The sequence below is a fragment of the Balaenoptera physalus genome, assembly GCF_965194825.1.
Source record: "Balaenoptera physalus genome assembly, chromosome: 14".
NCBI lineage: Eukaryota > Metazoa > Chordata > Mammalia > Artiodactyla > Balaenopteridae > Balaenoptera > Balaenoptera physalus.
The window spans coordinates 48,183,427-48,210,158 of NC_138893.1; the positions used below are offsets into that span (position 1 = coordinate 48,183,427).

At 56.6% G+C, this 26,732-nt stretch overlaps 1 protein-coding gene across 7 annotated transcripts in view; it reads left to right on the forward strand.

Annotated features, from left to right (window-relative positions):
- The window catches only part of SH3PXD2A (SH3 and PX domains 2A), a 240,859-nt gene that overhangs the window by 195,544 nt on the left and 18,583 nt on the right, over nt 1-26,732 (forward strand). For all 7 annotated transcript variants that reach the window (XR_014253455.1, XM_082425104.1, XM_082425105.1 and 4 more), the window contains 3 exons: nt 16,011-16,124; nt 20,388-20,471; nt 25,524-25,641. Coding sequence is in view for 6 of the 7 variants with exons in the window: in XM_082425104.1 (XP_082281230.1) it covers nt 16,011-16,124; nt 20,388-20,471; nt 25,524-25,641 (316 nt within the window). In the remaining variant the exon portion in view is untranslated. The remainder of the gene's footprint in view (nt 1-16,010; nt 16,125-20,387; nt 20,472-25,523; nt 25,642-26,732) is intronic.

Below are 26,732 nucleotides of genomic sequence, written 5' to 3' on the forward strand. Positions count from 1 at the left end.
TTGCTCACTTCCTGGGAAGTGAAGTTAGAGCCTGCCATCGCTGAGGGCTGGGACTCAGCTGCGGTGTGTTGGGCCTGTCACTGCAAAGGCATATTTAAAGGGGGGGACTCTTCAAGGCCCACCTCGATCCCCAGACATCTGTTATCTTATTCCACCCAGGCCTCCCCACCTTAGAACCACTTCTAGAACAGAGTCTCTCCTCCAAGGGCCCTGTGGTGGTGGGATGACCCCATGGAGGCCAGGAGATGGGGTTCTGGAGGGCAGGCTAGGTCAGTGACTTTCCAGCTTCCTACCCTCTGTCTCTGCCATCCGGTACCAGGATCTTCCTGCTGACCCTGGTGTGGTGTTGATCACAGGCTGGCTCTCATTCAGAGTGAAGAAAACCAAACCATGCGATTAAGTGAGTGTGTAGTCAGGGGCTAGAAATGAGGCACTCATTCATTCCCCAACTTTTATCTCCTGCTGTGCGCCAGACATCGAGGCACAGGGATGAGCAAGGATGGCTTGATCCCCATGTCATGGAGCCTTCAGTCTCATGGGGAAGGAGGGGACTGCGATTGCTGGTGTGCCAGAAGGCGGGGTGATGACTCTGCAGACCCTTCCCCTTTGAGTGTTGGGGGCAGGGTCACCAGAGATCAACAGGGCAAAGGTGGAAGGAGCTCCTTGATTGGTGTCCATGGGTGTCAGTCACTCCTGCCTGACCAATCACTGTAACTGTGGTGAGACTAGAATGAGACACCTGGCCACAGGCAGTCTCTGGGGCAACTGGACCAGGGGTGTGACCTTTCCTCCTTGGATTGGGGTAGGAGCTGTATTAGACCACATCTTAGGAACTAAGAAGACAAGATGTTGCCCAGAGGCAGGAGAAGCCCAGGGAGAGAACCTTCCTAAATCATACAAACCCAGCTGGGCTCCAGGATGGTCATCCCAGGCCCAGGGTATTCCGGCCTCAACTTAACCCATTTGCTGCTTTCTGGATACCACTGATAGCAGAAACTCTGGGAAAGGCAAGAAAGGGATTGTTGAAGCCCCTCCTATATATCACACGGTGAGCCAGACACCTCTGTGCTGTGATCACCGCCCCTGCCCTGTAAAGCACAGGTAGCATGACTTCCATTTTACAGGTGGGAAGTTGGGGCCCAGAGAGTTAAGGTAGTTTGCCAGCGTCTTCCCCGCACACTCTGCTGCCTCTTGGTGAATCCTCTTTGGTTCCCTAGGACAGAAGCACCATGGTGGGAGAAGCTGTTTCTTCTGTGTAGCTTTTTCCCCACCCACCCTCTGGGGCTTGGAGGCAGCAGGGCTCTGGGGCTGCTCTTTCCGGAGGTCCCTCCATGAGTTGCACGCACCATGGAGGAGGGCTTCGTGTTCCCTGTATGAGACACCGTGGCTCCAAGAGTCCCAGTGGAGGTCTGCAGCCGGCCCACGAGGCTGCTTTGAGTGGGCTTGGGGAGGGGCCGCTAGTGCATAGAATCCCTCTGCATTCTTCCAGAAGCCTCACCCAGGGCATGGGCTTGTCCCTGGCACTTGGCCTGTGGGACCTCCCTGAGCTTTGCTTTTCCATTCCTGTGAGGGGAGAGGCCCAAATGAAAATCACCCAGTCAGGTGTGAGCAGACTGTGAGAGCTCACGGGTGGAACCATTAGCTTACTGGGTGATCTTGGGCGAGTTAGGCAACAAGCAACAGAAATCTCCCGGTCTCAGGTTCCTGTGGGCAAATCCCTCCAGGTGAGCTGAGGGTGCTGTGAATCAGAGCTACCTCCCCAATTTAGGGGACCGGAGGAGGGAACACTGCCCAGGGGCTGAAGAGCTGTGCTGGACTCTAGCCCAGCAGAAGGCCCCGGGGCCAGAGGAATGGGAGCTGTAGAGCAGGTGCCCAGCGCTGACCCCAGGGGCTGGACTCAGAGATAACTGAGGCCAAGGGAAGCAGGAGGGACTGTGGTGTGGATGGAGAAGCCAGGCAAGGTGGAGGAAGCCTTGTGCCCATCTGTCATTGCATTTCGTGTTCAACAGCTGCTCATTGAGTCTTCTTTGTCAAACACTGAGCCGGGCGGGAGCTCAACAGGATACCAAGATGAGCAAGACTTGGCCTTTGTCCTCAAAGAGCTCTTGGTCTAGCTGGGGTGACAGCCAACCCAAACCTAAGGTCAGGGTGTCAGGGGAACATAAGGGCACGAGAGCAGAAGGGCAGGGGCAGTTCATGGGGAGACACAGGAACTTCGCAAAGGTGATGGTTTTGAAAGATGAGGCCCGGGCACAGTGATGGATCAGAAAGACCAACATATTTGGGGCTTCTGAGCTCTGCTGGGTGTGCACAAAAAAGCAAGATAGAGGGCATGTTTGTTTGTTTGTTCTTTAAAGAAAACACTAGTACAGGTGCTACTCAGACTGTTTAATTGCATGCCTGCTGCTTTATAATGCCTGAGGTTTGGGAAACACAGTTACAGGACCCCAGGCGGGACACTCCCGGGTACCATTCTTCTCCCACAGTCTCCTAGGGTGACACCAATGGCTCCCAAATCCCAACTGGGAAGGAAGCCTGGAAAACCATCAGCATTCATGGTGGCTGCTCCCCACGCCACGCGGAGGAATCCACGTTGTCAGAGAGCTGTTGACGTCGGGCGGTGCAGGTTTTTACAAGACCTCTATTTAAAATTCCCCAGAAATTAAAGGAGGAGGGTTTGGAGGGAGGAATGCCCTAGACAAATTGCGGAGTGGGTTTGTCTTGTTTATGGACATGGTCTTTAAAGTTGCAATTGCCCCTGTTTATTTTTGTGCCAATTGAAGAGGGGCTGAACTCAGCTAGAAGGGAGGGGACGGTTGTCAGTCTAAGGCTTTTAGTTGAAACCACCTCAATTCTGGGACCAAGAAGCCTCCGTTTTTAGCAAAGAGAGAAAAGGGGAAAAGTATACAAACTCATCCATGTGTACTTCTTAGGCACTGGAGTAAGCTAGTTAAAAGGATAAGGATAACCCCTTATATTTCAAATGACTGGTAACAGCTACAGAGGGTTCCCTCAGCTCTTTTCTCCAGACTGGATATACTCATATAAGACACCAGAAACGTTGCTAGGGGGCCCTCATTCTTTTCTTTTCTTTTTTTTTTTTTTTTAAATCAATTAATTAATTAATTAATTTATGGCTGTGTTGGGTCTTCGTTTCTGTGCGAGGGCTTTCTCTAGTTGTGGCAAGCGGGGGCCACTCTTCATCGCGGTGCGCGGGCCTATCACTATCACGGCCTCTCTTGTTGCGGAGCACAGGCTCCAGACGTGCAGGCTCAGTAGTTGTGGCTCACGGGCTCAGTTGCTCCGCGGCATGTGGGATCTTCCCAGACCAGGGCTCGAACCCGTGTCCCCTGCATTGGCAGGCAGACTCTCAACCACTGCGCCACCAGGGAAGCCCCCCCATTCTTTTCTTTTTGATTTCTCAGCACAACCCTGGTAAGTACATGCTACTTAATTTCCTCATCTCACTAGGGAGGATACTTCATCCTCTTTTGTCAGCCATTTTGGATGACCAAGTATTGTTCTAGCTCAAAATCGGTTTCCTAAAAAGGTCACTCGCGCAACACTGTGGTACACGGGGTGCTTTTAGATGGTACAGAGAGGCAGTATTAAACATTTCCGCAACACACGGTGAAAAAAAACTTTGTCCTGTCCTGTTTCAGTTCTCTTCCAAGCCTGATTTATCTCCGCCTGATGGTCGACTCTCTCTGACCGCTCTCTAATAAATCTCCCTCTGTAACAAAAAGGAAGCAGGCTACAGACGTAGCCTCTTCGGTCACAGCACAGCTCGAATTTACTCTGTTGCTTTGTTCTCTGTAATTTTATGGTTGGGGCTGGTGGTCCTAATTGTTTATTCATGATGGCGATCCGAAGTTTCCTAAACAAATTATTTTCTTGAAGTTAAAAAACAAAGGGAGATTGCTTTAAACATATATTTACTATGTGAACCACAGTATATGTAGTTCAAGGATATGGCAAAAGTCATCCATGGTGTGGAAATATCTGAGGTTTCAGAAATGCTGATCCAAAGTCACTCTCTCTCGGCAGAGCCCTCGGGTGAGATCTCGTGCCAGAAAACTCTGTCAGCCAGGGTGCCCCTGCCTCGCCCTGCTATGTGGGCTCGGAGAGGGTGAGGGAGAGGCTACCTAGAGACGGGGGGCAGAAATCACCCGTTAGCCCCTTCCTGAGGGAGCATGGCAAGAGGGGGAAAGGCCATGCCCACGACCCTCCTAAGAACTGGGTCTGCTTTGTGGACACTGGCCGAGTGGAGGAGAGGCAGGTGAGGGACTGGTTCCCCGGCTCACTGGTCAGATGGAAATTCAGGGAACCTAACAGAGAGTAGGCGGTGCTGGTGTCTTTCTGCGAAGGTAGCAACAGCTGGAGTCGTTTTTAAGCTGAGCCGAGTGGCTGCTGTACTGGGAGCCAGACACGGGTGCCCGTCCCGGCCCTGCTCTGTTTTAGCCAGCACCTGGGTAAGTCACCCAGTCCAGGTGCTTCCTAACGCAGCCTAAGATTTCGCCAGCTTATGGTCCACCCCCCCAAACTCCAGGAACTTTCTCATCCTTGCTGCCAAGTAGGGTGACCCATGCAACCCAAATGCCTGAGACACTCCCAGCTGGCACCTAGTATTTTGGCATAAATATGAATAACGCCCCCATAGACTCCAAAAAGTTTAGACAGTGAAGTATAACACCGCTGTCCTGAGCCATGTCCTTTTGTCTCTCTGTTTACTCCTTTTCTCTTGTCAGATTTGACCTGTCATTACCATCTGTTCAGATCTTTTTTTTTTTTTTTGGCTCCTGATCCTGGCACAGCTTTTACTAAATGAGATGGTGCGGCCAACACAGCTTCCGTCCTTGTACTATGTCTGATTAAAACATCCAACGGCACAGGTTCCCAGTGGGTGTAACCAGTGAGTTGTCACGCCCTCTTTGGATGTGACCTCTGTGGTCGGCCATCAGCTGCGAATCTATTGCTGCAGCCCTGCAGCCCCCAGAAGGATCATGAGAGCCCCAAGGTCCAGGTGGCTCAGCCGTGACACATCCCAGACCCGCCGGGCCAGCAGTTCCTGTCTTACCAGAATCCCACATGGTCTGGCCCCCTTCCTTCCTGTTGTCTCTCCTCAGGGCTGCCTTGGTCATGCTCAGAACCGATTTCCAGGCTCTCCAGCCACCCCTCAGGGAACCCAGGTTTCCCTTCATCAGGACCCATACTGAGGTCACCTCTACTCTGGAATCTACCTTCTGCTTTGAAAGTTGGGACTGTGGCCCATTCTGCATCCTCTGGCCTCGCTCCCACCTCCGCGTCTTTCAGGGCTGCTCACGGTGGCCTGGCAGGCTCTCGGTCAAGTGCTCTCTGGCCTTTTCTCACGCCAGCTAGTGAGAGCTCGCGGAGGGCAGCTGTCTGTGCCACCTCCATCTCCGCCTTGCGGCCATTTGCCCACCACCCTCTCGGTCATTGCCTTCCAGTGTGAGCCCCTGACTCCAGAGGGGAAACGCCGAGCTTCGGACAGGTGCCCCGCAGGCCCCCTTCCCCATAGAGCCACACAGTCTGCGCCCGCACTCAGTCTCTTCCAACTTCCCTCTTTCTTACTCTCCCTCTTGCCTGGAACACCAGGGGAAACACCCTTTTGTTGCCCTGAACATTTTTTCAGGGATCCACATGTGAGACTTTAACCTTCCTGTGATTCTGAGAGGTCCACACCTCCCTTCTCTGTTTTTCTCGCTGCCGCCCCTCCCTCTGTCTGAATGCCTCACTCACCCTGCAGAGCCACATCTCACCCACCGTTTGCATCCTTTACAATCATGGCAGAAAATACCTTTTTGCAATCCTACCCTCCTGAGCCACCTTCTGTTCAGGGTAGTTGGAGGACAGTGACATTGAAGGTGATTGCCCCTCTCACCGTCATCAGGAAGAATCCCCACCGTGAAGCATGGTGAGCATTACTGGTTAGGGCTGCATGTACTTCCATCACCTGCCCATCCTGTACCTCCCGCCAGATTGCCGTCTCCCCTCCTTCCTTCCCTCCAGATTTAATCTGAGGTTCAGTTCAGGTCTCCTCTCTTCTAAGAGTTCTTCCCTGACTACTCAGTTTCATCTCTGATGTCTGCAGTTTCCTCAAATGTTGCATCAACAATCACTGTGTCTATGGCATGAGGCTGCCTGGGTCGCCCTGTCCCTGCCCCCAACCTGTACCAGGCACAGAACCAGATCTTCAGTAGAGACCTTCTAAGGTCAAGGCCAAGTAACAGTGACACCAAGAGGCTTTCTCTCCAAGAAACTCCAGACACCTAAGACCACCTGCCTCCCTGCCCAGCCCTGACACCAGTCATTGAGAGGCATTGAGGTCTTGGTTCCTTCTTTAAAATTCGCTGTGGTTTGCACTTAAACTTTAGTGATAGCTCTTTGGTGCGCCTTGCTAGGAACCAGGCACTATTCCGAACCCTTTTCATAGATTTACTCATCCACCAATACAGTGAGATGTAGGCATACTATAGGTCCGTTTTACAGTCGAGGAAATTGAGGCGATTGCTCAAAATCATGCAGCTCTAGTAAGCAGCAGAGCTGGGATTTAAACCCAGGCAACCTCACTCTAGAGCCCTTGCTTAAAGACATGATTCTCCTCTACCCATCGTTTTCGCATGTGCCCCCTCTCTGCCTTCTGCTGGGTGCCTCGCTCATGACCTTGGCCTGCCCAGACCCAGCACTGGACTTCTGGGCTCGTCCAGTGCGGTGGGCAGGCTAGAGCAGGGTTGGGGGAGGAGTGGCAGCGGCCCAGTTCTTGCTGTCTTCTTGCCACGGATCTACAGAGCCTTCCAAACTGTGACGTAACAGCCTGTGCTAATGGTCTTGGAATTCAGGCCTCAGGCGCCCAGGGAAGGTTCTGGGGCCCTGGTGGCCTGAGAGCCCCATCTGGGGGAAGGGGAGGCTGTGGGCAACAGAGAGGAGGGTAGGGGCCAGAGGTGGGACCAGAGGAATGGGTCAGGCAGGAAGGCAGGGGCTGTGGAGGTACTTCGAGAGGGGCTAGGGGAGCCTCTCCGAGGAGGCGGGTGACTAGGAGGGACTGTCACCCGCTCCTGTTTGCTTTGGACTGTAGAGGCCACGTGCTGTGAGCTGGAGTGTGTCTTGGCAAGAGGCCGCAGTGACAGAGCCTTCTGACCAGGGGAGGCCTGGCCCAGGGTGGCCTCCTTTCATTGTTCTTAAAGGCACAGCATGCCGTGGACGGCCTGCATTTCCCACATCTCTGGCCGCTCTCAGGTAGAAGCCTCAGATCTGCCCCAAGGTTATGGGAAGGGGATCAGGGCAGAAGCGGTCCCTTAAGGCACAGCCTTGTGCCAGGTGTAGTGTGGCCAGGTGGGCAGGGCTGGTGACATGTGCCTGGCCAGGCCCCCTTCAGCCCCCTTCGTCCTCAGCATCTCCCCTCCGTCCACCATTCAGTGCCCCCAGATTCTTCATCCCCTTCTCCAAACCACTCCAAGGAAAGGACACGAGAATGCCTGGACATTTCACTCTCAGGAAGAGGCCAAAGCCTGAGCCAAGCGTACACGGAGAATGGGGGCAGGTATTCGAGGCCTGGGACTGTGCCTCTGCTCCTGGCTCCATCACCCCTTGCCCGCCCGCACACGGAAGCCCTCACATAGGCCTGGGCATACAGTAGCACTGCACACACAGATACCCTGGGTCAGACCATGTGAAGGACCAGGCGGGGAAGAAAAGGCAGGCTCGGAGGTTACCTCAAGGCTGCTGTGTTCCAAACTCCGCCCAGTCTGTCTCATCCTGCCCGATATCCTCTGGGTGGGCGCCCAGGGCTAGTGGGAGGCAGCCCCGCCTTCTCGCTGGCCCCAGCGCCAGTGCACAGGTTGTGTCTGCGCCCATCTTGGGTGCCGTGCAGGGGGAGATAGAGGAGGAGAGCCTGCGTCCTGACTGTGGGTTGTTCTCTGCAGCATCCCGATGCCTAGAACAGGGCTTGGCACATGCCAGGTGCTCAGTAAAGGCTGGTTGTTGAGTACACCATGTGTCTTCAATGCACCAGCCCAAGTGCACCACAGGATGCCAGGCAACCCTATGGGCAGCTCATACTATTTTTTTAATTAATTAATTTATTTATTTATTTATTTATTTATGGCTGAGTTGGGTTTTCGTTTCTGCGTGAGGGCTTTCTCTAGTTGCGGCGAGCGGGGGCCACTCTTCATCGCAGTGTGCGGGCCTCTCACTATTGCGGCCTCTCTTGTTGCGGAGCACAGGCTCCAGACGTGCAGGCTCAGTAGTTGTGGCTCACGGGCCTAGTTGCTCCGCGGCATGTGAGATCTTCCTGGACCAGGGCTCGAACCCGTGTCCCCTGCATTGGCAGGCGGATTCTCAACCACTGCGCCACCAGGGAAGCCCCCAGCTTATGCTATTGTGCTAGGGAGGTCAGACCTGTTCCCGGTCACCAGTGAGCACGTGGTGAAGCCAGGATCCAAACTGAGGTCTATCTTGGAAGAGGGGCTAAGAGGTGCCTGCGGGCTGAGTCCTGGGGTGAGCAGGGTGGGGAGACCTCATGGAGGACAGCACCGCGAAGGACAGGGGGAGTTTCAGAGGGAGAGGGAGCAGCAGGGTCCCCCTCCCCCACCAGCTGTCTTGTTCTAGTCTGAGCCGTGACCTCAGAAGACTTTATTAACATGCTGATTGCATGCAGCTGGCCTCCTCTGGCCCTAATGAGCTCATTATCCACTCTCATTAAGGAGGCCATTGTGGCCTGGTCACCCTGGGGACAGCAGTGGCCTGGGAGTGCCCCTCGCTTCCTGCCACCCTTGGCCAGGCTCAGCCCCCTTCTAGAGAGGCTAAGGCCCCCAGTCCCTCTCCCAAGTCCTCCCATCCCCTCCGTCTCCATCTCTGACTCCCTCCGTGCGCGCGCGCGTGTGTCCTTGCCTCACTCTGTTTCTAGCTCCACCCTTTCCACCCCAGTGTCAGCACTGGGAAGCCCCAATTAGAGTCAGTTTGAAAGGGCTTTGAAGTTGGCCAAACAGCTAAAGACTGTGCTCAGCCTGGACAGAGGGAGAGCCTGCCTTCTGGGCCCGAGCGTTTGCCTGCTGTGGCTGAGGGGCTCCCTGCCCCACCTGGAGTGGGTAGTCCTCCAGCGCTGCCCTGAGCTGGAGGTGCCGGCCAGGCCACCCGGTGCTGCCTTCTCCCACCCTCGGCGCCTGAGCCATCATGAAGTGGGTTTTAGTGAGTCCCACTGAGCGGGTCAGATGCTATGACAGGTGACCTTGCTGTTCTTTCTGGGCCTTTGCCTCCTGGAGAGGGCTGGGCCCTGGCCTATAGGCCAGCCTCGCTGAATTCTGTTCTTCCCTGGCACTGTGGACACGCGGTCCTCACAGAAGGAGAGGCCAGGGTGAGGCGGCTCTCGGACGCTTGGCCAGTTTAGCTCCCAGACGACGTCCCCGGCCTGGGGGCTTAGCCTGGAGCCGCCAGAAGGAAGCCTTCTCCTGTACGTCCAGCATCTGAGTGCTCCTGGACATCAGCTTGCAGTTTCCCATTCAAAAGAATGGACATGGTAGCCCTCTCGTGCCCCGTCTGGGGGGCATCTCAGCATAAGGCACTCCAGCTGGGAAGACCTACCTGAGCAGTGGCCTGGCTGGCGCTGGTAGAGCATGGCTGCCGGGCTGGGGTGCCGGGGTGTGTAAGGGGCCTCCCAGCTAGCCCAGGCCCCTTGGGGGCTCCCCACCAACTCCTGTTCCACTAAGTCCTCTGCCCCCACAACAAAAAAGAGCCTGCTCCCCTCTTGCCTGGGAACCAGGGTTGACTTCTTGGGGAAAGGCCAAGTCTGACAGCCTGTCGGGGAACAACTGCCCCCAACTGGGCACAGGTGTGGCCACTTCATCAGTCCAAAGCTCAGTCCTTTAGTAAAACCTTGCTGAATTTCCTTTCCCAAGAATGGAGGCTAGGAGGATAGAAGAGGAAGGCTAGCAGAGGCCAGCTTGGAGTTTGGATCCATCTTCCAAGGACATGAGACATTGTGAGACATTGTGGCTCAGGCCGGTCCCTGGGCATCCACAAGTGCTGGCCACCTTACCTCCCACGTCCTATGGCTTTAGCCCTTCGTTGAGTAAAGCTCATGGCTTCCATTTAATGGGCGCCTGCTGGTGTGCCAGGCCCCACGCGATGTTCTTTATCTCATCCTCACGCTAGCCTGCGTGGTAGTTTTACCATTTTACAGATGAAGAAACCAAGGCTCAGAAAGGTTAAGTCACTTTCTTGAGGCCACAGAGCATGGAAGTGGCAAAGATGGGATTCAGAGTCAGATCTTTGGCTCCAGCACTTAGGCTCTGTGCCTCAGTTTCCTCATCTGCTGTTGTGCTTGCTGCAAGCTCAGCTCTGCCCTAGAGACAAAATAGACACGACAGAGTCCCAACAAGACTTATTCTCAGAGTGCACAGGCTGCTGTGAATTGTGGGGGTGATGCTTTGGACGCTATTGGGACTTGGGGGTCAGTCAGGGAGGGCTTCCTAAAGGAGAAAGGAGGCTGCAGGACCTCTGTGCTGGGGAGCTGTGTGAGCTGAAGGACAGGAGCCAGGCCGAGGGGGCCCTGAGACATGTAGGGCAAGGAGGAAAACCCCAAGGACATCTCCCCCCGGCCCCATTTCTCACCATGCTTGCTATCATGCATTGCATCAGCTGAGAAAAGAGCAAGCCATATTGCAAAAGATAGCGCCTTCCATTCTTCTGAAACCCCTGAAGGCAGCCCCCAAATTCCATAGATAGCAGTAAACACACACACACATCAGTTAACCAAGCTGTATTGAGTACCTCCTGACACACTCCTTGGGCACACACACCACCTGGCCACCCATGGGTGCTGACTCTGTTAGTCTAGAATACCAAATACCCACCACCACCCTGATCAGAGCTCAGGGTTTTCAGCTCCTACTCTGTGCCAGGCCCCAAGCTAAGCTACTTATGTCTCATCTGTTCATTTCAACAACCTTGGGAGGTGGGCTCAACTTACTACTCCCATATCAGAGAGGGGAGACTGAGGCTCAGAAAGGTTTAGTAATTTTCCCCAAATCACACAGCTAGGAAGTTGCATGCCAGGACCTGAATTTGAGTCTTTCTGACCCTAGATTCCTAATTACTACCCTCTACCCCCAGAGGATCCTCACCTGTAGACATAGACTCTCAAACCTGCGACTCGGCTCATGGTGTACGCACAGAAAGCAAACAGCGACGTGGACATACCCACTCACAGGTGGCACATATATATAGCACCAGTATTCAGGGACACTCGTTCTCAGGGAGTCACCCCTGCGCACTTGCATACCACAGATGTGCACCTAATCCACTTCTGTGGTGGTTAAGAATATGGGTCGTGAAGCTGGACTGCTTGGTTTTGAGTCCAGCTCTGCGTCTTCCTAATTGTGATCTATTCTGCCTCAGTTTCCACATCTGTCAAGTGGGGATGATGACGATAGTAAAACATAAGGTTCTTGAAGATTAAATCAAGTAATATGTGTAACGTTAGCTCCTGACAGAGTGCCCTTCTCAGCGTCTGACCGTAATCATCATCATGTGATGCATGTACAGACACACCTCTGTTCCAGGTGCACAGGCAGCCATCCACGCGTGTGTGTGTGGCCATAACCTACCTCCCACTATGTGCCTCTGCAGGAACGAGGACACGGTGTGTGCTGGAGGGGAGCCTGGGAGCCCCGAGGTCTGGCTGACGCCTGAGTCCTCTTGGACAGCTGGGCTGCCCCCACGGTGGTTCAGGCTCTAATTGCTCCTTGGTGGAGCGGCAGTGGCCTTGGTCAGGAGCCCCAGTTGCAGCATTTGACGTCTGAGCTGCTGGCATCTGGGAGAGGCCTGTCAGCAGCTGTGGGTGGGTTCAGGCCCCGGGAGCCTCCCCCAGAGGCCCAACTGTGTGACTCGTGCCAGGGCTCCCAGGAGGTCTGCGTGTAGCTGGGTAGGCACCTCTGCCCCTGTTCAGCCACGCCTGCCTGGGCGGTGACTGAGCCTGTCTACCTTTGCTTCGCGGAGGTGCCTACAGCCCAGCCAGTGGCAAGCTCTTCTCTGCAGGGTCTGGTGCAGGAGGGACCTGAGACTTGAAGCCACACAGCCCAGCTCTGCGTGTGTCAGGGCTGGAGTGGAAGTCCAGGCCAGTGTTCTCAGGCACGGTCGGCAGGTCCACAAAGCCGTGAGGATGGTGAGAGTCTCAGCCCCAAGTCTTGGGAGTGCAGCAGGAGAATAGGATCCTAAGTTGCTTCTCTGAGGTGCGATGATCACAGTCAGCCAGTAATGTGACCCACGCTCCATAGAAACTTGTGGTGCAACAGAGATTTTGAGGTGGGAAGGACTCAGAGACGGCCCTGGCACCTCCAAGGGGCACCTCCAAGGGGCACCCAGGTGGTGTGAGGCGCAGACCACCGTACCGCCCTGTCCATTGGGCACCTCGGCCACACTCTCGGCCCCTCGGCAAGTCCCTGCCCAGCTCACCCTGAGTGCCAGGCCTATGCAGCAGAGGTAGGAGGAGGGCCAGCCCTGCCCTGCCCCTGGGAGATTCTCTGCACAGACAAGTCCAGATCCATCCCTCCATCACTGATCTCTGGCTCCTGGGGGGAGGGAGGGAGCAGAAAGTACCTGGAAGGTTCCCAAAGGGTGAAGTTAGGAGGGAGGGGAAACGATGCCACCAGCAGAAAAGAGCCCTAAATCCTGGGATTATGAGGCCCTTGGAGCCAAGGAGAAAGGTCCATGCAGGGCCCTGGTCTGGAGATGGCCATGGGAAGAGGTCAGGAGAGGGGACAGCAAGAGGTCAGCAGGCTGGTGGTCTTGCTTCACATATGTGAGGACACAGACAAGCTTGGATGGGACTGATGGAGAAATCCCCTGCAAGCCCTCCTGGTACCCACGGAGGGGCTTACTTCGTTCACCTCTGCTGAGGATGACTTTGGAGCCCAGATTCCAGAAGTAGAGAGAGGGCTTAGGAGACAGTCAGCCCAGCCATCCAGGAGATCACCAAGTCGCCTTCTTTCCTGGGAAGCCATGGGGTCACACAAGGAAAGGAGAGACTGTGCTCCCACTGAGACAGCAAGTACGTTGTTTCAGAGGATGGAGTTGGCGGTGGACACACCTTGGTGTAGAAAGAGAGGCTGAGAGGGGCTGGGCGTGGGAGAGATCTTGGCAAATCCTCCACGAGACACATGCATCCAAGCTCCGCTGTTTCTCCAGGCACATCCCTGTTCTGTCTGATGACAATAAGGTCCCTGGCCCCAGCCCGGGCCCATCCTGGGGAAACCCTCTGCTGGGAAGAAGAGCTTCCCTTTGAGACTAGGCCTTCAGGGCACTTCCTTGGCCTACTGGGACTTGGCTTGGCTTTGGAGGCTGGAACTGGTCTTTCATCTCCCCGGACACAGTTTGGTGAGGGTCTGGAGGATGTGGTAACCAAAACCTTTGAGCTTTTGGCATTGGGACCTGGACCTGGGCAGGCATGTGAGAGCCTCAGCCTTCCAGACCCTCCCAAAAGTGACTCCAAGTTGGGAATTGTGGTGCCTGCTGTTTGGAGCTCTTGGAGCTTATCCTGTGAGCGGGAGGTCGGGGAGGGACCGCTTACCCAGAGTGGCTCGGAGGGCTTCATCCTTACATGCCAAAATCTGTGGTGGCAGGTGCCCAGTGGGCTTGGGTTTTGTTCTCCAGACTTGACTCATGATGGTGGACCTTTGATTATGAACCTTGCTGATTGCTGGGTAGGGATGGCATTAGTGAGTGAGTGAAACCCACTCTGGCTCAGTTGAACAGCCCAGGAAGGTCACTGGCTCACTGTAATTAGCAAGTCCAACAGGGCGGTCTAGCTTTAGCGCACCTGCACCCCAGGGTCAAGTGATGGTCATCAGGACTGACTTTCTCCATCTCCTGACTTTGTTTTATTGACTTAACTCTCAGGACATCTCTTCCCACACACCTCTGCGATTCTTGGGTAACGTGGGATTTAGGGTTCAGGTCGCCAGAGCACCCATGTCAGTTCCTGGAAAAGCCCCTGAACCGTTACAGTGTCCGGGGAAGCGGCCGACCAGTCAGAGCGACGTCTGTGGCCTAGGAGGCAGGGCCGCAGGGCAGGAGCCTCTATGAGGTCGGGAGCTCTGTCCCGTGACCTCCAGTCGGGCTCTGTGGAAGAACACTGGGCCCGGGGCCTCTTGGCAGAGACTGTTGGGGTTCCTGAGAGTGTTCCCCCAGAGCCTGCGAGAAGGGGAGGGGACATCCCAGGCAGAGACCCCTCTGGCTTCTTTGGGGTCTCTCAGCCACAGCCTCCTGAGCAGCTGCGGTGCTGTGGCCTGGGCATCAGGGAGGATGGCGGTGCTGCCCCAGGCAGGTAGGCCCAGAGGGTGCACGTGGCCGTGGGTGTTGTGAAGGTGGCCCACACCCATCCCACTTGGGGGAAGGACAAGGGAATTGACCTGAATCTGGCAGAGGGAGGGAAAGACGGCATCTATCCCAGGTTCCGGAGGGGCAGTGACCCAGCTAAGGGCTGGACCGCAGAAGTCCAGACGGTTGTCTGAGACTTTAACTTTTTTTTTTTTTTTTAAAGACTTTGGTTTTTTTAGAGCAGTTTATAAGTTCCCAGGAAAATTGAGTGGAGGGTACCAAGGTGTCTCATATACACCTGCCCCCGCGCATGCACAGCCTGCCCCATCCTCAACCTCCCGCACCAGAGTGGTGCATTTGTTACAACTGATGAACCTGCACTGACACATCCTAGTCACCCAGAGTCCCTAGTTTACATTAGGGTTCGCTCTTGGTGCTAGACGTTCTGTGGGTGTGGACAAACGTATAAGGACATGTATCCAACATTATGGTATCATACAGCTGTCATGGTGTTTCATAGGTTTTGCAGAGCTGCACGCAGAGTGTTGTGGAACTTCCTGGAAAGGGTGGGGTGCAGTGGGCATTCAAGACTAGACCACAGGCTGTTTGCTCTCCCAGGCCTGTGACATGGAGCATCGGAAGTTGAAGACCTAGGTGCTGACCCTGGGTGCTGAGGTCCTGTGCAGTGGTGGGACTTCTGTCCTCCGTCCCTCTCCACTGCTGTCACAGCAGCCCCCAGGCAGCCTCCTCCACCTCCCAGGGCTAAGCCCAGCTGGGAGCGCCTGGAGGTCCCCTTGTGCCCCCTCCTCGGGCAGCCGCTCACTGCTGTGGCCACGTGGTGATGGGGCCTCAGTGCTGACCAGGGAGGAACCCTGGGGTCTCCTGACAGGCTACAGTCCAGGTTTGGAAATGCTGAGCTCTGTCACGGACAGAAAAGAGAACTGGTGCCAAAATGGCTTTGGAGGCAAGTAGTGGAGTCCCAAGGCTCCCAAGTTTGGAGTACTTTGCTCAGCGTTTGTTTGAATGATGAATGAACGAGCCAACAAAGGGGAAAGAAAATGAATGAGCCGTTATCACTTGGCAACAACCCTCAAGGGTCACTCAAGGGTGCAGTGCCCACTTACTGTGATTGAGTTGTCAACATACTGAAGGGCAGCTGTGAGTAGCACCGATGTGAAAATACCACTGACCCGAGGTGGGAAGCAGGAGCAGTGACCATTAGAACGTATCTGTGAGGCCTTTACCCCCAGGTGCCTTTAAAAGCAGAGAAAGTGGTCCCAACTCCAGGTCACACCGGTGGTCCTAGTGGGCTTGAAAGACCCTACACCATCTCTGTGTTTGGTCGGAGCTCCCTTGACCTTTCCTGCAAGGTAACTTTCACGTGTTGGGCATGTCATTGTGTCAATTTCATTTTCCATTTTTTTTTTGTTATCAAATGTCTGTGTGAGTGGATTGCGGTCCATCAGGCCCTCTTCTCAGGGAGCGTGTTGGTTTCTTCTTTCTCAACGAGGAGCCTGGGCTCCAGGAGTCTGGACGTGGGCAAGACGTTTGCCAGGCACCCAGGCTGTGTGGCTCTGTGCCCTCCCCTCCACGCTGCTCCTTCCCTCCTCGTCCTGGCCCCATCCACCTCTGCCATCTGCTGGGCTCTCATGGCTGCTCTCTCGTCCCCACTGCAGGCTGGTGGTTCGTGAGCACCTCTGAGGAACAGGGCTGGGTCCCCGCCACCTACCTGGAGGCCCAGAATGGTACTCGGGACGACTCAGATATCAACACCTCCAAGACTGGGGAAGGTAAGCGCCTGCGGGTTCAAGGGGTCGGGGAGATGACGCAGCTTTCCCACCCTTCTCCCTAAAACCATCAGAAACTCTAAAATGATATGCATCATGTTTCCCCCCTGCTTCTCCCAGGATCCCATGTCACTGAGGCCAACCCACAAGCTCACCTCCTATGCCAGGTCTGTCCTTACTGGTCCCACATGGGGCTAAAATTAGAGGGGAGATTCCCTTGGGGTGTGGATCTCAGGCTTTGGCAACTTTGGGGCAGAGATTGGGGAGAACGGTCTTAGGGCTGGTCCCTCTCCCCACCAACAGGCCTGGGTTCCTCTGGGGGTCCCCACAGAGATCTACCTTTGCCCCCCTCGCCCCACACTGTGCTCTCTGCGACAGGGACGACCCCAAAGGAACTGTGTGCACACAACTTCCTGCCGTGCACAGTCTGTTCAGAGGCCTCTCTTCCAGGTGCCTGTTATCCCGGTCAGGGGTGCAGACATGGAAGGCAGGTCTGTGAATCATTTCTCAGTGTTGCAGGAACCCAGGGATGGCTCCAGCCCCTGCACCGTCAGCCTCTCTCATTAGCTCTGACCTGGTGAGGTTTTTCTGGGGTTTTCTCCAATGCATTTCAAGGAGCCTGCCCCTCCTCCCAACCCCAGCCAGCACTGGCCTGGTCAGCCTATCCGTGGACTTGGGTATTCCCCAGAGCAGGCTGCCAGAGCCCAGCGAGTCTGAGCCACCCCGTTCCCGGCTGCCCACTCCTAGTGACTTCCAAACCTCCCTTATTCTGGCAGCAGGAACGCTTGCCCTAACGGTCAGTGGGGACCGTCCAAATGGGCACATCTGAGAGCCAGGGGGATGCATGCCTGCCACCCAGGGCTCAGGCCACCTCCAGGCCTGCCCCTGCCCCACGCCCCATTCCACACTGCCCAGGCCAAAATAAGCGGCCTGCCAAGCCCCAGCTCCGTATTCATCCTTCCCCCAAATGTCGGTTACTCGGCAGGCAGTTGGAGCCCCGCCCTTCCTCCCATGTAAATGCTGTATTTCAGTCCCTTGACCAGTACTGCAGCCCCTGCAGTGCATGTCTGCCTTGTGACAGGTTTCCAGAGACCAGGCCCCATTGAGAAGGGCTGGCATGTTCAGGCCAGGTACTCGGTCTTTCCCGGCTGCTCCCCGAGCCCAGGGGCTGAGCCTGTCCCCCATCTCATCTCTGGTTCCCTCGCACCTCTGCAGCGGTGCAGGGTTGTAGCCCCTGAGCTGGGGCCGGTCTGTTTTGCCTGCAGTCACCAGGCCTCACCTCCTATCCAGTTCCACATTCCGGGGGGTATCCCAGGGCTTTTCAGAAATAACAATCCCTAGAGTGTACTGAGGTCTCACTCACTCCTAGGTGTCTGCCCTGGTCCTTGAAATGCCCTCACCACCCTGGGAGGGCTCTGTCACCATCTCCATCTTCCAGATGCAGGAACTGAGGCTGCAAATATTTAGATATGTATTTGTCCTCATAAGGCTTGAGCCCTGGTCGGCCTCCTCTGCCAGTGGTCTTTCCACCGTGCCGCATGCCCCTCCGTGAAGCATTTTCTTGTGAGCAATTCTAGGAGGGTGTATGTGTGTCTGTGTGTGGGGAATTGGAGCCCCACCTGAAAAGGTGACGCCAAGAGAGTCAGAGTGGAGACGTCAGGTAGATGCTGGAGGACCAGGACACCAAGTGGGCAGGAAGGAGCCTGAGAGGTGCGTGGGCACTGATGCCACCAGGCTGGTTTGAAGAGAGATTGGGTGCTTTGCACAGAACAAGCAGTAACAGGTTATAGAGAATTTTGACCTCGATGGAGTAAGAACCAGGCGGCCAGTGGAGGTTCCGCATTCAAGCAGGGGCGGGGACGGGTGTGTATGTGCGCGTGCGTGTGTACGCTCAGGGCGAACCTCCTGATAATAGGTTCCTCTGCACATTTTGATAGGACCTGTGTGCCAGCACCCCTGGCAACATTTGGGCAGCTGTGAGTTCCATCATCACATCGTGGGCATCTCCCCGCAGCTGTACGGAAGGGCTCAGGACTCAGTACCCCAGCCCAAGGCCCAACAGCTGTGCTGTGTCCGCCAGTCTCTGCACTGGCAGCCATGTGGCTAAGAGATCAGCCCACCCTGGTCCCCTCTCTGGCCATCTCTACCCCAGCCCCGTTGCCATCGCATTGTAGGTCCCCTGAGCTCTATAGGCAGAAATTGGAAGCCTTCATCCCATCAGAGCTTCCCTAACAGCTCATGTTCCATTGCTTCAGAAAGAAAAGAGACCATTGGCTGTTTCGGTTTATTCCTATTATCAGATATTCTGGCATATGTTCATGTTTCTCCTGAAGCCAGGTGTGCTGTGGAGAATGCAGAAATGTTTCAGTAGGGGGCAGGAGGGCCGAGGTGGAGGCTGAGACCCTCTCGTCCACTGCTGATCAGGAGGGTCCAGGCCCGACGCTGGCAGGGTGCTTCAGTGAGGCGCATCACCTCAGAGGTGAGGAAGTGGAGGCCTAGAGGGGTGTCACCTCCACAGAGTCCCCAGATCAGTTAGTGGCAGAGCCAAGACCTGAACCTGGGTTTCTGCCTGTGCCCTGCAGCCACTGGCAATGACCTGCCTTTCTCCCTGGGCTGGCACTGGCCCCAGGGTCCAGGCCTTCTCCACTGTTGGCGCCTAAAGGGCGCAGGGTCTAGAGTCCAGGCTCCAGAGCCAGACTGCGTGGATTTGTGTGCCGCCTTGACGCTCAGGTGTGTGACTCAGAGGGTTCCTGAACATCCCTGTGCCTCTGGCCTCCCATTTCTAGAATGGGGAGACTGCCCGCTACGTGGGGCTTTTGTGAGGCTCCAGTGAGATGGTCTTGGTACCTGGTTTAAACCGGGTAAATGTCACTTACTGCTAAGGTGGCCCCAGGCTGGGCATCAGCTGAAGTGAAGTTCCTCTGCCCACAGAGAAACCAGGGGGACACACCCCCAGGAGGTCAGCTGTCCAGGTTCCTCCCGGTCTGACCTCACACAGGACCTCATCTCCATTCCACAGAGCCCGTCCCGTCCCTGTCTTATTTCACGCCGGGGCAGGTGGTGTCAACCCCAAAGACAGATGAGGAAACAGGTTTAGGGAGGGATGGCAGCCTGCCAGGGTGACACAGTAACCTGGCAGTGCAGCCTGGACTGAACCCATACCCCTAACCTTTTCTCCAGGCCTCCTGCTTACAAGAAGCAGGTCAAACAGGCTACTCTTCTCCCTCTGGAAAAATAAGTACTTCCCAGGAGGCCCTGGTGGGGTGTGGCTCGGGTGTGTCTGGACAGTTTGACTCTAAAGTGCTGGCCTCCCTCCCCCAGACCTGGGCAGCCTGGCACCCTCCTTCTGCAGTGCCAGGAGGTGGGGGCCCCTGATCCACCTGGGCGTCCCATAGGAAGGCGGGGGGCATGTGGAGCTGGTCCATAGCAGCCAGAGGACCTGTGCAGATGAAAGGAGTGTGGAGCAGTGAAAAGCTGGGAGGCAGGTCCTCCGTTGTCAGAAATCCAGTGGGTAGCATGTGGGGAAGGAACAGACCAAGGCCTGTGGCATCCTACTGTGTGTGTGCTTCACTCGGCAACATTTCTGAGGGATCAGCCCCGTGCCAGGCCCTGGGGACGCAGAGATGCAGAGTCTTAGCCCTCAACAGACTTGATCCATTGGGGGTGACTGAAAAAGCAAAGACATAAACCAACCCAGGATGGTGAGAGTTATAAGCCCCCCAAGGAAGAGACCCCAAGTCTCTGCTGGGCACATTTGTTCTTCCACCCGCAGTGCCTGGCTCGTGGTGGCAGGTTCACAAGCAGGACTTGCTGAGTGAGTGGGGGCAGGGGAACAGGTGGATGTGAGCCCTGGTGGAGAGTGGGGCACAGCCTCCTGGGAACCATCCCTGCCCAGCAATGGTGGGAGCCGTGTCCTCCCCCTAGGGCCGCAACCAGGGGTCGTCCTTGCACTGGGCTGGAGCCAAGGCTCCTCTTGCCCTCTCAGGTGCTGGGATTCTAAATTCCTAGCCCCTCCCAGGCTCGGGGGCATAACCCATGCAGTTTGGCTTTGGTTGAGTTATTCCCCACCTTCCAGTGCCGCCACTGGTCAGATCCGCGCCCCTCCAGCAGGCATGTGCCACCAGGACTCAGTCCAGGCGGTGAAGCCCTGGGAGTGCGAACCTTCCCTCCCTCCATCCCTTCCCCACCCATCCCATCTCATCCTCATGTCCATTCTCTCCGCCGGTTCCCGTCGGCCGCGTGTTCCATCGCCATCTCCCACACCAGTGTCCAAGAGACGCAAGGCCCATCTGCGGCGCCTGGATCGCCGGTGGACCCTGGGCGGGATGGTCAACAGGCAGCACAGCCGAGGTGACGATGGGAGCCAGCTTCTCCTCACCCACAGCTGCTGTCTCTCTTTCACTAACACTTCTCCTCCTTCCTGGGCTCTGCTGCTCTCTGCCCTGTGGCCTCCTTACCCAGATTCACCAGCCAGACTTTCCTCTCACCTACTCTAGCTGGCGGGGGGGAGGCGGGAGGGAGGCGCAGGGGCCGCTTGGGAATCGGGGTGACAATGGGGGCGGCTCTGTCTTTGGCCAGCATCCTGGGGGCAGGGGTCATGGGACTTAGGACAGGATTATTTGGGCAGCTGGACTCTAAGAAAGGCCACATTTACCCTGAAGCTTCAGATTGAGAGAACTGAGCGTGTATGGGTCTCTGCCTGGGCCGTGCCCCTCACCCCTGCCGTTCATTGCCTCCTTCCTCTGAGAAAGGGTTCCCTTGGCCAGAGCTATTCTAGCAATTACTTAGGGACAGAGTAGGAAGAAGGAGCCGCTCACAATCTCCTCATTCAGCCAGCTCCAGGGAAACTAGAGGAGGAGCAAACTCCAGACACAGCCTGGCCCCAGGGCACAGCCTCAACAAGTTCTGATGGTGGGGTCAGGTCCAGCTGGGGGCTCCAGCAGCCCCAGCACTAGCTGTTGGGCTTGAGCCTGATCAAGACTATTCCAGGGAAGCCCCTGGCCTGCCATACAGGCTGATTAGGAACCAAGACGTTTGCCAGTCCAGGGCCTTTCCAACATCCAAGAGCTTGTGAGGCAGGGAAATTAGGGGCAGGCCTCTGAACAAACCTCTAAACACCTCCGGAGCCCCAAGGCCAGTGGGTGGCCCATTTCTCCTGCCTCAAGGAGAGTGGAGGGTATGTGTTCCGGACGGTGACGGCACAGCCGGAAGGGTGTGTAATAAGCATTGGCTGTTCCAGAATTAGCAGGGATGCCCCCTGACTCGCACCCTACCCCCAAAGCTTGTTCCTGAACGACTGTGAGACCCTGTTTTGGTATCTGCCCCAAGCCCCAGGCAGCAGCAAGCCTGGACTCAGGGGTGGCCACCACCCGTGGCTGGCTCAGCATCAGGCTCCAGAGCACTGGCTGTGAGGAGCCCGGCTTGTCCTGAGGGTGGAGTGTGGGTTGGACCCTGGGTGCTGGCGCAGGACAGGGGGCCAAGTCGTGGAAGCAGAGAGAACAGGCTGAATGTGAAGCAACGGCACCCTAGAGGTAGGATGGGTGGGGCAGCATAGCTGGGGGGCCAGGCGGGGAAGCAGTCCTGAGCCTTGGCAGCAAAGGAGAGTGGGACACTGGCCTGGAAAAAGAGCAGGGTGGAAGGTTTGGCCTGTCCCCATCCCCTCCCACAGCTGCTCCAAACACCATCACACACTGAACCCCAAACACACCTCTGTCTCCACAACCACATGAACTCTCGGACACTTCAGTCGGTGAAGCATGACCGCCGGCACACAACCCCGAGAGCCACGGGCGTGGCCACAGTACACTGTCCCATCCAGGCCCTACACAGCTGCACATCTGCGGTCCCGTGCACACAGCCACTCACAGTACACACTTATGCAACCTCACGTAGACCATTCCACGTTTGCATTATTTACACAGTCACAGATGCATTATCCACACAACCACATCATAGGTACACCTCTGCAGCTACCCCCCAAGTACACGTATAGCTTCATATGCAGTCTCGTATACATAACTCCTATACCACGTGTATATCGGCAACAGTATTTACAATTATAACACGATGTAAGTAGACACAGATACGCAACTAAATGCATAATTCTATGGCCAGCCACACATATGCAAATATGTAAGCAAATGCAGGCCCACGACTTCTCTCTTTTGAATAAGAGACCTAAACAACATCATTTCCCAGTCTTAGCTCTAAGTTAAATTAGGGCTAAGTTAAATCAGGCAGCCAAGAAAGACTTGCAGGAAGTTGGCTGGGAGAAACTTCGCTGCAAACAGCCGAGCTGACGAGGGGGGAACAGGCAGTGGGTCCTATATAACTAGACAAGAGAAAAGCAGTGCTTCCCCGGGGCCTCCACTCCCCCAGTCCCAGAGCCAACCAGGCCTTTGGAATCAAAAGGCCTCTTGCATCGGGGTTGGGTAAGTTGTAGGGACTGGGAGGGGAGCCAGGGAGACTGCTGACGGAGAGGAAAGTGTTTGGAAAGAGGAGGCGTCTGTGGTTTGGAAACTGCAGGGCTCTCCAGCCCCTGCTTCCAAAACCAGAACAGGCCCATCCACCTCCCCCCAGCCACCTACCCACCCCGTGGGCAGCCTGGCCAGCCCTCCCTGGGGTGAGGTGGCAACCATCCTTCAAGGGCATATCGGAGTGACCATGGTGTCAGCGCCTCCCAGAAGCCCAGAGGTGCCCCCCAGAGCTCCAAGGCCCCTTCCCTCAACTTGATTCCTAAGGGGCATCTTTTCTAGAGACCCCAAGCAACGCAAATGACTCAGCCCCTCCCCCCCACCAAGGTCATTTCCATCAGTCTCGCCATCCTCCTGTCTGGCCCCCTAAGGTGGGGTTTGTGGCCCCTCTTCAGTGGAGGGACTGCCTCTGCTTTCCCCCAGGGAAACCTGTGAGGAGGGAGCTGAGACCCACAGGGCACGCGGCCACACAGAGGTAACCCACACCTTCGTCATCCAAGCCAAACGTGGCAGAAAACCGAGCCCCCAAACAGACCAATTGGAAGAGTTGCCCTGCCTGGGACCAGGGCTCTGAATTCTCACCTCCTGGAACCTACAGTGCCAGGGTAGGACGAGCCTCCAAGCCAGCCAGGTCTCTTCCTGGGAGCGTAAACTCCCAGACATCTGTGTTCACATCAGTCCCAGGGCCACCATGAAGAGGGCTTTGTGCAGGAGCAACTCAGCTTTCCTGAGTAAAACGGACGTCTCTGGTTCTGCCCACCAGGAGGGGCAGGGGAAAGCAGGACGCTTACATGGCCCTCGGGGCTCTGTCCTCAGCACGCACACTGGGGACTGGGGAGGCTGGTGCTGGGGCCTGGCCCCCATGATGCAGTCTAGGCCCTGGCTTCTGCCGTGAGGCAGAGAAGGGCTCCTCTGATCTGCCCAAGGGAAAGGCTGTAATTTTTCTCTGCAAAAGTAACTTTGCCTAGGGAAACTTTAATGATGGCTTCCTGCACGAACCACAGGCTTTTAAAAATAGCCCAACTGAGCAAAGGCAAAATGTGGAGCCCAGGCCTCGGCTCACCCGAGCCTCAGGACCCTGGGTCCCTGGGGCCTGGCGCTGCCGCTCCGGCCACCGCCCGGGCCAGGATTTACAGTGTCCCACTGGAAAATGGAGCGAGACCAGGAACAGGCGGGAGCGCAGGGGGCTGGACTATAAAACACGGACCTTCTCAAAGGCCCGAGTCAGAATCTGGCAGGGCCAGGTTCTCAGGCGGTCTTGGCGGCTCTCCCCAGCATGGCTGGATTGGAATCTGAAAGCTTCCAGGAGCGAGTTGACGCTGAGAAAGGCTTGCATTTGAGAAGAGCGTGCTGAACTGTGGAGGCTCCCGTGGGGCATCACCTACCTTTTGCCCTTTGACAGCCTTTCAGATTCGGCCAGCGGCCTGCCAGCTCTGTCCTTGCGGCCTGGCAGGGCAGCTGCCTCCATCCCACAGGGAGCTGCTATCTCCGCCAGGCACAGGGCCGCAGACAGGGCCCTGATAATCTAGGGAAGAATGAACAGATGGCCCTCCTGAGCAGGAGGTTAGGGTGGCAGCTGCCCTCTCCCCCACTACTGCCAGGGGCTCAGGCAGGCTGCCTGGCAGGGTCCAGCTGAGGGGGTGGGGAGCGCCTGTCTCAGAGCCAGCTGTTCTGTGCCAGCATCCTGCTATTTTGAGCTCAGAGAGTCTCCCACTCGGTGCCCCAGCTCAACACACCTTTGTCCTCATCAATGTACTCCATAGTCCCTTTGCAGCGCCTACTGTGTGCCAGGCACTGTCTCAGCCCCCAGGGAGAATCCAGGTCGGAGAGGACAGCACAGGTTCGGGGTGACCCTCCCAGAGTGTGTGCCAATCTCTGCCGCTCGTCCTCCTCTGAGGGGATGGGTGGGGTTGGGTGTTCCTTCCCAAGCCGTTCCTCTGGGGAGACTCTCCCCCCAGGAGGCAGGGTGTCTGTGGCTGGCCAGCTGTGCGTCTGCCGGTCCCCAGCAGACAGGAGGCCTGAGCAGGGACTCCTGTGGAGGTACAGGGTCCCTGCCAGGAGAGAGGCCCAAGGGATCCAGGAAGACACAAACTGCCCAGCACACCCCCCCCAACACTTGCCCCCATGCTCCTGCTCAGCTCCCCACGGTGCCTGGGGAGCACAGAATAGGGTGTGCAGTCCTACCGTGAGACCAGAGTAGGCAGCTCCCAGAGGGGCTTCACCGAGCTGTGTGGTCAACTCAGCCCCCTCAGGGCTCCTGCCTGACTGTGCCGCACTCGTTTGGCCCCTGGACCCTTAACAGGGCACATAACCATGCCCATAGCATCCTCTCGGGGAAATTATGTGATCAGGTGATCAGATGAGTGGTCAGGGGAGGCTGAGGTGTCCCTGGAGCTGTCAGAAGGTTGGACAGAGGAGGGGTTTAAGGGTTTGAGGTGGGAGACAGGCTGGGAGAGCAGGTCTGGGGCATAGATGGACGCATGGCATGTTCAGGAAGGAGAGGGCTTGCCTTGAGGCCTCCAGACACTGAGGGGACACCTGGGTTTTTTCTCGGACTCCCTGACTCAGGCCCCAGGAGGGCCAGGTTCCTCGTGGCCCTGCCCTCAGCCCAGGGAGTTTCTGGGACCCTGAGGACTCCAGGCCCCGGCAGCTTGGCTGCAGTTATGGGACTGGGAGGCTGGGAGAGCCAGCTCTATGCTGCCTGGGGCTTGCAAGGCCACCTGGGGCCCTGGCCAGCTTTGGCACATGCAGGGCACAGCTGTGAGGCCTGATCCCTTCTCTTCCCTTTCCTGGAAAAGCCAGAGGCTGATGCAGTACACCTTGGCCACCAACTAAGTGAGGGCAGGCCAGGGGGAGAAGGAGGCAGGACAGAGGACCTGTACTCTGTCCTCAAATCGTTGTGCTTTCTTGCTTCACCCACCACCCACAGAGGAGAAGTATGTCACTGTGCAGCCTTACACCAGCCAAAGCAAGGACGAGATTGGCTTTGAGAAGGGCGTCACCGTGGAGGTGATCCGGAAGAATCTGGAGGGCTGGTGGTACATCAGGTAAGAGCCCCAGCGGAGGAGCAAGGTGCCTCTCTGCCACCCTGGCCCCCAGGCTGGCCCTGGGCAGCAGAGTGGCTGAGGGCACCAGCTGGCAGGTAAATCCTGACAGCAGCTTTGCACCCACGGCCTGGCTTGACTGCTTCAGCACCACGAGGCTGAATGGCCGTAACAGAGAGTGCTCATCTTGCACAAACCCTCCCGGGACACATAAAGCAGGGCCTGAGCCACAGCCAGCGGGGCACAGGGGCCCCGGCTCGGCTTGCAGGCAATGGTGCAATCCCTTCCCATGCATCCGCCAAGAGGGTCCAGCACATCTGAATTTGGTTTTCTGTGTCCAGCTTGGGCTGCTTGGCGTGCTGTGCAGCTCAGGCCACCTGCAGTGCTGGCGTCCACGGGCCTTGCCGAGGTCCCAGCAGGCAGCCCCTGCTGCCCACAGATGCAGGCTCGGGCCTGGCTGTTCCGCTCCGCAGGGCTGGCTCCCGTGGTTGAGAGAGCTGGGGCGGAAGTGAGGCCTGAGCCCAGGCCTAGTTCAGAGGCCTCTTGCTCTGCCCTTCCCTCTCCTTGGGCCTGATCACACTTCCCAGCTGAGAAACCCATTCGGGGGTGTGAGTAGGGGAGTGGGGAGCTTCCTGACGCTCCTGGAAGCGAACTAAACCCTGTGGGTTTCACTCACCTCTCCCCTACCAAGTCCTGCCCCCCAGGCCCCTCTGCCCTGGGGCTCCCAGGCCAGCTAGCACCCCCCGCAAGGAGGGGCTTGTTCCCAGGAAATGTTCCTGGGTCCTTTAGAAGTAGCTCCGCTGTGATGATTTTACCCAGTTTCTCTTCTCTGCCTGTAACCCGGATGACAGAGAGAGTGCCTGTCATGGGCTCTGGGGACCGCCTCTCCAGCCCACCACACCTGGGAACCCCAGACCCACTGTGGGTAGGATGCGTGTTCTGAGCTGTCCCCCACCGAGGGCACAGATGGCCGAGGCGGCAGGGGCACTCACAAGACAGTTGCTCAGAACACAGCACGCCGCGTGGTGTTCAGATTGGTCTGTGCTGACGGGTAGGATGAAGGTCGTTGGCCACATGGGATTGAACCTTAGTGT